Source organism: Malania oleifera, chromosome 10, assembly GCF_029873635.1.
Source record: "Malania oleifera isolate guangnan ecotype guangnan chromosome 10, ASM2987363v1, whole genome shotgun sequence".
In the NCBI taxonomy this organism is placed as follows: Eukaryota; Viridiplantae; Streptophyta; class Magnoliopsida; order Santalales; family Ximeniaceae; genus Malania; species Malania oleifera.
Window position 1 is genome coordinate 11,961,178 of NC_080426.1, and position 11,279 is coordinate 11,972,456.

The window sequence follows — 11,279 nt, forward strand, 5'->3', positions numbered from 1 at the left end:
ATTAAAATATAAACTTTAATTTGAATTTGTATGAATTTAGATAAAATGTAATGTAAAATAATAGCAAATTTTATTCAAAATTATACAAATTCAAATTCAAAACTTAAAATTCATATTATCAGAAGCAACTATCACAAATAACAAACTTACAGAAAAAAAATGAAATTGTAAGAATGATCGCTACAAGATTCTCAAATAAATTATATTTTTTCATCATTTGAAAATATTTTATTTTGAAAATATTAAAATTAGGTCAACGATCATAAGATTTTAATGACAAAACTATGATATAATATTTTACTAATTTAAAAATAGATAGATATAATCATTGAAGGTCATTCATAATCTAATCTGCCTAAATTCTTTCATTGTTATTTTTCTTACGGTAAATAATACAAGAATATTTTTTTTTCCTTTGGGCTATTAAAGAGATTATTTTTTAATTTTTTAAGAACAGGTGTTTCTTGAACGACTGAATAAAATTATAAATTTAAATGGCTGATATAAAAAAAATGGAGAAAGAAAGAAGAAGGGTAATGAAGGAGTTTTTTGAATTCCGAGTGAACACAGCAAAGGGGACAATTTACTATTTTGAGGAGGAAGGAGATGAGCTAAAGTTGCCTAGAATGGGGGGTTTGTTGTGGGTCAAGGTCAAAACCCCGGGCAATAAATTAGAAATCCAAAACTGAAAACCTAACCCACAGACCCTGTACCCCCTTCCCCCTTCCCCCTTCGAGAGGTGAAGGTGATGCATTTCTGAAACGATTCGACAGAGTTCTTCTTTTATACCCTCCCTTTCTCTTTTTTTTTTTTCTATCTCTCGCCGACTACAAAGAGGAAAACGAAGCTCAACAATCTCTCTCTCTCTCTCTCTCTCTGTTTCCGATCTACCCTTCAACTTTCTGACGAATCTTCTGACAAGAAGATCCAAGTTTTGTCTGTTTGTAATCGGTTTAATCCGTCGAATGACGGGTTTTACACACAACCATACGATTGTAAGAGCATAGGGCGAAAGGGCTGTAAGAATATTGACGGACAGCCTCGAGGTAGGTTTGGAACATTTCCCATTTTTTTTAATGAAGAATTTCACCGTGGATGTTTGACTTGTAATTCAAATTCATTTATGCAAATTTTGGCAAATACCCATTACTTTTGTTTTGTTTTGTTTTTTGTTTTTCTTAATTACAAGTACAGATTAATGGTGTCTGCATTTATCAATGTATATTTAATTTCTGGAAATTGTGATGTGGGTATTGAAATTGAGGAGAAATTAGAGCAGATATCAGGGTCAGATTTTGTTTCTGGTATCCATTTGATGAATATAACCATTGCGGGGTCATTTGGGTGAGGATATGTGAGAGTATGATATCAACAACATTTATGAAGATCATGTCACCATGTTGGAAACCTTCCCTGGTTGAGGGTGAACATTCTGGTAGGAGCGGGGGAGATGCTGGTGGTCGGGTTGATGGTTTGTTGTGGTATAAGGATTCAGGACATCACGTTAATGGGGAATTCTCCATGGCGGCAGTTCAAGCAAACAATTTGTTGGAAGATCAAAGCCGGCTTGAATCAGGGTCCATGAGTGCGGTCGATTCAGGTCCACAAGGAACCTTTGTTGGAATTTTTGATGGCCATGGAGGTCCAGAAGCTTCCCGGTTCGTAAATGATCGCTTATTTGACAATCTAAAGAGTATGTATTTTTTCTCTCGGTGCCTTCAATTGCTCCATTATTATTATTGCTGTTTTTATTAGAATAATTCATTTTTTCCCCATGTTCATATGTTGCAACCTTCCCCGCTGGGCAAAAAAAAAAAAAAAAAAAACTGATGTGTTTCACTTATGCCAATGCACTCAACTGGTAGTTGTATTATCTGCATGATTAGAATTTAAATGTCCAACTTATGCTCTTTTCATGGTGATGGGATCAAGACAGTTCTTGGACTCTAGGCTAAGTTTTAGGACAGGATCCATCCCAAGTCTAGAGGGGAAAGCATGAATTTGAACAAAATAGACATCTCATAATGCAAGCTGCCTTAGCCTCAAGGACAAACTCAGGATTTGGAACATTCACTGCCATGATTAGGTTGATAATTTTGGAAAATCTTTGGAAATTAAAATAGTGAATGTCAGTATGATAATATCAAACAAACATGCAGCATCAAATTTTTTCAAATTTTTATAAATTGCTCAAGAGGCATTCATCATTTGTAGTCTATCATTATTTGTATTTTAGTAGTTGAAGAACCAATAAATGCAAGATAAAATTGGATAATTTAAGCTTAGCAAAAATTCGGGTTTACTTTGGATTTTTTGAAGAGACTTGTGGAAAATTTCCCAAGTGGTTGTATCCAACTTGCAATGGTTTTGAGCACTTTGCAGTTATCTGCTAGAGGTAGTAACCCATCTTCTTCATTGCATATTATACATTAAAATTGTACTTGATATCAGTTCATAGGAGATTGAAAATAATTAATTTCATAGTATTTTTGGCATGATCTTAGATCTATTTTTTTCCCCTTAGGCTTCACCTGTCTTGGTCTGAAAACAAAATCAGGAAATAAAATGGTGTTTATGCTCATAAATAGTTTACTCTTCACTATGTGAACTACATTATTAAAGAGTTATATGTTATAAGCTGAAGCTAGTAGGTTGAGTCCAGCCTATCTTCTGGGCAATTGTAAACCAAATTATCAAATGAAGCTATTTTCTTTCATTTTGAAAAATGGATAATTCTATCAACACCATATGTATATTGTTATGTTGCAAGAACTAAGTACGAGTTCCAGGATTTATGTTTCCAGAGTACCAAATATAGCCTCTGATCCTTCATGCATGCACGTGTGTATGACTGTGTCTTGTTTTTCTATTTTTATTTTTTAAATTTTAAGTATTTGCTGTTTTTAATTTTTTTTTGAGATAGCTAATGCGTAGTTTTACTGACTTGACAGCTATTCATGGTGCAGAGTTCACATCAGAGAATCAGGGAATGTCAGCTGATGTTATCAGCAAAGCTTTTTTGGCAACAGAAGAGGAATTCCTCTCAGTTGTAAAGAAACAGTGGCTTGTTAAGCCGCAGATTGCTTCCGTGGGGTCATGCTGTTTGGTGGGTGTAATATGTAGTGGACTGTTGTACATTGCAAATGCAGGAGACTCTAGGGTGGTGTTAGGAAGATTGGAAAGGGCTCTTAGAGAGACTAAAGCCATTCAGTTATCGACTGAGCACAATGCAAGTATGGAATCTGTGAGAGAAGAGTTGCGGTTGTTGCACCCTGATGATCCACAGATTGTGGTTTTAAAGCACAAGGTTTGGCGGGTGAAGGGTCTTATACAGGTGATTTCTTTGGGCTTCATCATGTTTGTTTTGTTAATTGCCTTGAATTGTCTCTACCTGATTGAGTCATTTCTTGTTTATTTCTACATAAAACTTGAGTTCACATAGGCACGTGTTTCACACATTGTGAATATATATATATATATATATATATATATATATATATTTAAATTCATTATTTCTATAACAACCTAGTGTCAGAAATAGAATCTTGTGGGTATCTGGTTTTGAAAATAGTTATCTTGTTTTTGGTATGTGGGAAAATTACAATAACTGATATTGCTCCTTATATAGCAAGAAGGAAACTCATGTGAAAAAGAAAGGGGAAAAGACATTTAACTTACTAAAACTAGAGAAAGAAAGAGCAAGAACTTAGTAATGTAAAATATAAAAAAAAAATGAGGAAAGAAATGTAAAATATATAAAAAAAATGAGGAAAGAGATAAAAGCAGGATGGCGAATTTTATTTAATAAGATACTTTATGAAAACTAAGTAGGAGGCTTAAACTTAGAATTAACAAATGAAGAAAAAACTTACTATTAGAAAAAGGAAAAAAAAAATGAAGAAAAAGCAAAAAACTTGAGTTTTTTTTTTCACAAAAATAGAATTAATGAAGTTAAGTTTGCATTAAAAAGATGAAAAATGGAAAAGCTATAGGACCGGATGGCATCCCAATTGAAGTTTGGAAATGCTTCATGATAAAGGAATATATGATTAACTAGTTTATTTAAGATAATTATAAAAACTAAGAAAATGTCAAATGAATGGAGGAAAAGTATTGTAATACCTATAGGCAAAAACAAAAGAGATATTCAAAATTGTAATAACTATGGTGAAATTAAACTAATCATACTTAGAAACAATTGGGAAAGGTAATTGAATAAAGACTAAGATTAAAAATGAGGGTCTAAAAAAATCAGTTTAGTTTTATGTCGGGTAAATTGACTATAGAGGCTATATATCTTTTAAGAAGATTAATGGAAATGTTTAGGAAAAAAAAGAGAGGGACTTGTATATGATTTTTATTGATTTAGAGAAAGCATAGGGTACCTAGGGAAGTTTTTATGGTGGGTTTTAGAAGGGAAAAAAAGAGTAAGTAGTCAGTATGTCATTAAGGATATGTTCGATAGTGTAATAACTAGTTTCGGACTATAGGTGGAGCGTCTAGGGAATTTTCAATCATAATAGGGGTAGGATCTTCTTTGAGCCCTTATCTTTCTGCACTAATGATGGATGAACTTACTAGAAGTATCCAAAATGAGGACATTATGTGTGTTGTTTGCAAATGATATTATCTTGGTGAATGAAATAGGGATTGAGTAGAAAAAAAAGAGAGAGTATGTAGTCAGTATGTCATTAAGGATATGTTCGATAGTGTAATGACTAGTTTAGGACTATAGGTGGAGAGTCTAGGGAATTTTCAATCATAATAGTGGTAGGATCTTCTCTGAGCCCTTATCTTTCTACACTAGTGATGGATGAACTTTCTAGATGCCAAAATGAGGACATGATGTGTGTTGTTTGTGAATGATATTATCATGATGAATGAAATAGGGATTGAGTAGAATCTAAGTTAGAATTATAGAGAGAAGCTTTATAATCCAAAGGTTTAGGATAACAAGGCAAAATATATGAAATGTAATTCCAGTCATGGTAGGAGGAATATTAGAGAAAGGATAAAACTTAATGGTCAAGGGATTAATAGCACTATTACATAGAGTTAAAGCAGGGTGGTAAAATGGAGAATTGCTTTGAGCGTGTTTTGTGATTAGAGAATACCGTTAAAATAAAAAGAAAGTTTGATAGGGTGGCTATAAGAATAGGCATGCTATATGAATAAGAATGTTGGACTAATAAGAATGAACATATCCAAAAAGTAAAATTTGCTAAAATGAGAATGATGATGAGTGGTGTAACATTAGAAGATAAATTAAAGAATGAACTTATTTATGGTAAGTTAGGTATAGCACCATTAAAGTTAAAGACAAGGGAGGGGTGGCTTAGATGGTTGGGAACATGCACTGTGGGCCATGTAGTGGAGGAGTGAGCAAGTTATTGTTAGTGGCAATAAAATGGGTAGGGGTAGACTTAGAATAACTTGAAATGAAATATAGTAAAGATTCAATAGTCTTTAAAATTTCGAAGGAAATTGCTCAGGATTGTATTAAGTGGTAGGAAAGGATTCATGTAGCCAATCACACCTAGTGGAACTTAAAGTTTGGTTTGTTGTTGTTGTAAATTAATTAATGAATAAACAACAATAGTAAATAAAAGTTGCTGCAAAATAATGCATAGAATGGACAATTTGCAATACATAAGGATAAATACAAATATGTACACACATGCATGCAGGCATACATCCACACATGTGGAGTGCATGCATTTGCCCATGTCTATCTAAAAAGCTTAGTATCCTTCACTTGTTTAGGAGGGGGACTGGGGGAATAAAAGCAAATAAACACTAGATGCTTCTCTAGACCCATGGAGGAATGGAGAGAGTCACACCTTTGCTTGTATATTTCTAGATCTCCTTTGCCAAGTTTTTGTAGGCTTACCTTTGTCCTCGTAGTGACTTTCTATGACAAGTTACGTATTACTCTCTCTCTCTCTCTCTATGCATGCGTGTGTTTGTGTGTGTAATTTCATTTTGTATTGTAGAAGTCTTAAAATGGATAGAACATAAAAAATGTGAATGTAGAAATATCAGTCACAAAATTTATTGATAATCGTTTTGTTCATCATTAAAACTGATGTGTCTCTTCTATATTAGCAATATTTATTTATTGGTTATCATTAGCAATCTCCTAAACTTTCCTTGTAATTAAATAAATTATGGTATAATCATTTTATGTTTGGAGAGAGGGGTGGAAGGGAGAATTTAGAAGGTATTCCTTCCCCCTCCCCACTTTCTTTTTATCTGATAGAAATTAGAAAAATGAATACATTAACGCTGCATTTGGGAGCCTGAATTTTGGATCTTGGATTTGGATTTGGGTGGATTTGGACAAATTTCAATACAATGTTGTATTACATCTTATCCAAATTCAATACAAATCCAAATTCAATGCCTCTCCAAACATAGGGTTAAGACTAAAGGAAAGCCACAAATACTAGAGGACATGATGTCCTCCAGCAACTAGAAATGAAAATTTTCAAAAGAGCTGCCGCCCTATCCCATTGTGTGTCTGTTAAAGATATGTCTTAGGACACCCCAAAAGCCAAGGCCTACTAGGAAGCAAGAAAGACAATTCCATCCCACAGCAATTCAGAAGTTGTTGCTTTAACCTTAAGAATTCTTGCATTCCTCTCCATCCACAAAACCCACAAAATAGCAGCTCAGGCACTCTGCCCAACACTTTTTTATTTTAGAGCTTCATAACCAACATCTCACCAGCAAAGGTGAAAAAATTAAACAAAAGCTGTATGTGTACTTAACAAAGAAATGAAACAGATGTTTGTGTTTCGTTGGAATCTAAGCACAGCACACAAATATCCTGGCTCATTGCTTTACAGGCCCCCCTCACCTACAACAAGGCGTTGGTATTGATTTTGTTAATCCGAAAGTCCATACAAAAGCTTTGGTCTTAGAGGCAATGTTGACTTAGGGGTTCTTTTCATGTCATTTATAATTGTGTGTGTTTTTTTCCTTTGGGGGAGGGGGGGAGACTCGGGTTACTCAGCAAGGTTCTCATGGGTGTGATCTTTGGAGTACTGGCTATTTCTTGTTCATCGTCATTATTATTAGGGCAAAAGACACTAACCCCCCATGAGGTTTGACAAAAAGACAATGACCTCCTTTGAAGTTTCAAAAATTTCAAGGACCTCCCCTAAGTTTCATGAATTTCAGGGACCTTCCCTGAGGTTTGCCAAAAAGACACAAACCTCTTATTGTATTTTACAAAAAGACAAGTTTTTTGAGGGGAGGTCTATGCCTTTTTGGCAAACCTCAGGGGAGGTTTTTGACATTTTTGGTACTTTAGGGGAGGTCTCTGTCTTTTTGTCAAACCTCAAGGGAAGTGAGTGTCTTTTGCCTCCTTATTATTATTGTTATTGTTATTATTATTATTATTGTTGTTGTTGTTGTTGTTGGTTTTCAATATTCAAATTATTATTATTCACTACTACTATTGCTTCTGCTGCTGCAATAATAATAATAATAATAATAATAATAGCTTTTACTATCATTATTCTTTCATTGTTATGGTTAATATAGTAAGAAGAATTATGAAAATTTGTTCTCATGATTGTTTTTTTCCCATTGTTTGCTATTACTGTTATTATTAAAAATACAAGTGAAATTTATTACTATTATTATTTACACCCACACACAAAATATAGACTCATGCACATTTTTATTTATTTATCAGTAAAGAGAAATTTATATTAGCAAATCATCAAGGGGATGCTATCCCATGGTGCAAAACATCAGCTATTCTCTAGAGGGTCGCAAACATCAAGGATTACATTAAGATCATTAACAATTTGCCCATAAGCCAGCTGGAAACAACAGCGATCCACTGCTCTTTGCAAATCTGAAGTGGAGTAGCTGTGTATCTTTGAAGGCTCTCTTATTTCTTTCTTTCCAAGCACACTTTATGGCGAGAGGGATGAGATTCAATGCCTTCCACTTCTATAGACATGCACATTATAATGATGAATATAATAATCATTACAGGTTTAGGGTATTCCTGGGTATAAAATGCTGAGGAAAGTTCCAGGAGGGCCATGCTTCCCATGCATAAATGGTTCTAACTTTTAATTTATTATGATAGTTATTAGGAGTAATTGATTATGTGATTTTAAGTGAATAATTCAAGAATTGAACTGCACATGCAATTTAAGCAGATCACCTACTCAATTATGCTTAATGTAAAAGTTGTATATGATTTTCTTCCTAGGATTCAGGGATGTTTAGCCTCTTTGATATTGTCATTTAAATTACTATAATACTTCTGTACCATGCCAGGTCTCGAGATCCATCGGTGATGCCTATCTGAAGAATGCAGAATTCAACAAGGCGCCTCTACTGTCAAAGTTTAGATTGCCTGAACCCTTCCATAAGCCAATACTTAGAGCTGAACCATCAATTGTAGTGCAAAAACTCCACCCTGAAGATAAGTTTCTTATATTTGCATCAGACGGCCTATGGGAGCACCTTAGCAACCAGGAGGCTGTTGACATTGTCCACTCCTGTCCACGTAACGTAAGACTTCTATTTTTAGTTTCAAACTTCAATTTTTGTTCTTGTTGACTATTGTTGATATATGCGCGCTTGGTACCAACACTGCAGAATGATCACTTCTATTTGTTTCAAGTTCAGTTGGTCTTCATTATTCTTTCTCATATCCTAATTTTTCTATATTTGTGCAGGGGATTGCAAGGAGACTTGTCAAAGCTGCGCTCCAAGTAGCAGCGAAGAAAAGAGAAATGAGGTACTCAGACCTGAAAAAGATTGACCGAGGGGTGCGGAGACACTTCCATGATGATATCTCAGTAATAGTTTTATTCCTGGACTCCCGTTTGATCAGTCGCAGCAGCTCCCATGGACCCTCCTTTTCAATCAAAGGAGGCGTAGGTGTCTCTGGAATTCCCAATGCCTAGTTCAAGAGGTTCTAAACTTCCAAACTCAAATCCTTGTCCCCCCTTTTGTATGAATGAAAAGAGCAACTTGACCCCCCCTCCCAAAAAAAGAGAAAAAAAGAAGATTTTTTTATTCGTTTATTTTTTTTCCTTTATCTACAGCCACCCTTCTCAAGAAACTCCATTTTATTGCTTTCATACTTTTATCAGGATCTCACCGGAGATTGTAGATTTGTTGAGATGCTTAAGAAACATCGTGTTTATAAATTTTTTGGTGATTGACTCTTAAATTACAAACGAAAACCACGGATTCAATTACCTGCTTTTGATTTATAGTTTCAGCAAACTACTTGGAACAGAGGGAAGACTTGAAATTGAGGATTTTGGCATGGTTTCAAGGAATACCATGGAATACAAGAAACAGCAGAATAAATCAACAGGATTTTGTGCAGGATCCAGTGGTGGTGGTGCTGCTGCTAAATTGAGTTCTGATTACTTTCTGACACTTGCATTTTTCCTGGTTTTTGAACTTTCTACAATATGGGTGTTTGGATTTCCAACATGCTTCAGTCTGCAGGGTACTCACCATTGAATTCTTCAATATAACATGTTCTCTAGCTCCCAACAATAACATCTTTTGGATCTCTTGAATGGCTGAATTTATTTTAAATAAATGAGCGAGGGAGCCTTTGACCCTTACATGATTATTTTGAAGCTTGTGAGCTTGAACTACCAGGACAAAGTAGCAGTTTAAATTGGTGAATTTGGTGTCTTGTTAGTTTTGACGGTGAATTTGGATTATTGTGGAATATGATGAAAGGCGAGGTTTAAATTGGTGTTTAAACTTCCTCTCATAGCAGATGGAGGCAGCTACTACCGCAGTGCAGCAAAATAAATAAATAAATATTATTTGAATCGGGATTTTTATCTTTAAGTTATTATTATTTTTTAAACAGAAGGATCGTGGGCAAACATTTCAAACATTGCAATATGTATAAAATAAATTATGGGATAACATTGGGGAGCGAAAATTTTTTTTTTTCAAGGACTTTTTTTTTTTTTTTAAATATAGTAAAAAAAATAGTAAATCAATGAACAAAAAATTAAATTTACATATTATTATGTTTTTGTTTTTTAGATACTTTTTACTAATATTTGTATAAAATTAGTATCTAATATCAAGAGAAAATGCTCAATAATTCTTTTTTTTCGTTTCTAACAAAATTTTAATTTAAGTAGTGTCACAATGTTTCATTATTGAGATTCATTGTGGATAGGTTCAAGCTTGAAAAAGAAGATTAATAAATGGTTAAAGATAAAGATTGTAGAACATAAATGCATCCGGCCTTCTTTCTTGTTAAAATGAATGAACGACAATAGTTAAGAAGATTCTTCTTTCTATTAAGGTGGTTGCACATAATATCTTATTGTCACATTTTATTGCATCATTATTAGTCATTTTAACTTGTAACGTACTCTTTTTTTGTTTTATTTTTGTCTTCTCTTAATCTAGTCTTATATCTCATAATTATCCAATCACTTGATCTTAGAGCAATGATTATTTGTCAACATGAAAAATCAACTTTTTTGAAAAAAAACATTTGAACTTCTTGCTCATCTTAAAAAGGGGAAAAAACAATTATCGACTAATTAAGTTGAATAAAAATAATTATCGACTAATTAAGTTAAATACATCTATAAATTTGGTAAAGTTATAATAGACATTAAAAAGATATTTCATGAAAAATATTATCCAAGTTTTTAGATTCTAATATTGATAGGAGTAAAAAATAATAGGAAATAGAAATGAGATAATTTTCTTGTACAACATAGGTCTAATAAATTTCTTCATAAAAAAAAAAAAAATTAAGACCACTAACTAAAATGAGATTTTCTTATAACATGTTATGATTCTTAACCCAATTTTAAAAGCACTGGCTTGTTTAATCACGAAAATAAAATTAATTTTTTATTTTTTTTTTTAAAAAATTGCAAAAAATATCAACATTATTTTGTAGTTTTTTCAAACATTGTACCAAAAAGTTGAGGGGAAAATTTTTTTTCATACTTTTTAAACTTTTATGCAATATAAGTAAAAAAAAAGAAAAAAAATTTCACACCTAAACATGCGATCAAAATTTATCAAATAAAAGCCCCCATGGGTATGGCACGGTGGAAAGACATCAGTACGTAAGAAGGAGCATCGGATGTTCAATTTCAGGTAAATACATTCACGGAGACAGTGGTACTTGTAGATGGTGACAATTTATTTTGTGAGCCAGCGGAGACCGTAAATGATGAGAGTTCTCTGTGAGTTAGCGAGAACCGTGGATGGTAATGGAGATGTGTCCCGGGGGTCAGGTT

The 11,279-nt window shown here is 33.4% G+C and overlaps 1 protein-coding gene across 2 annotated transcripts; it reads left to right on the forward strand.

The window, feature by feature from the left end:
* Nucleotides 1-514: 514 nt before the first annotated feature.
* LOC131167070 (probable protein phosphatase 2C 38) lies at nucleotides 515-9,218 on the forward strand. 2 transcript variants are annotated; one of them, XM_058125845.1, is made up of 5 exons: nucleotides 515-1,046; nucleotides 1,195-1,693; nucleotides 2,967-3,334; nucleotides 8,302-8,538; nucleotides 8,706-9,218. In XM_058125845.1, the coding sequence occupies exons 2-5, from the start codon at nucleotides 1,363-1,365 to the stop codon at nucleotides 8,934-8,936; spliced, it is 1,167 nt and encodes a 388-aa protein (XP_057981828.1). In that variant the 5' UTR covers nucleotides 515-1,046; nucleotides 1,195-1,362; the 3' UTR covers nucleotides 8,937-9,218. The 2 variants fall into 2 exon arrangements, with proteins under 2 accessions (XP_057981828.1, XP_057981827.1); XM_058125844.1 differs by having other exon boundaries at nucleotides 531-1,046; nucleotides 2,952-3,334.
* Nucleotides 9,219-11,279: the final 2,061 nt, after the last annotated feature.

What these genes read in the sequence shown, in the direction of transcription:
- LOC131167070 (XM_058125844.1), top strand. Translation starts at nt 1,363, where the DNA reads ATGATATCAACAACATTTATGAAGATCATGTCACCATGTTGGAAACCT. An exon ending in CTTATTTGACAATCTAAAGA is followed by an intron (nt 1,694 to 2,951) that starts GTATGTATTTTT and finishes CTGACTTGACAG; the next exon opens with CTATTCATGGTGCAGAGTTC. An exon ending in GGGTGAAGGGTCTTATACAG is followed by an intron (nt 3,335 to 8,301) that starts GTGATTTCTTTG and finishes GTACCATGCCAG; the next exon opens with GTCTCGAGATCCATCGGTGA.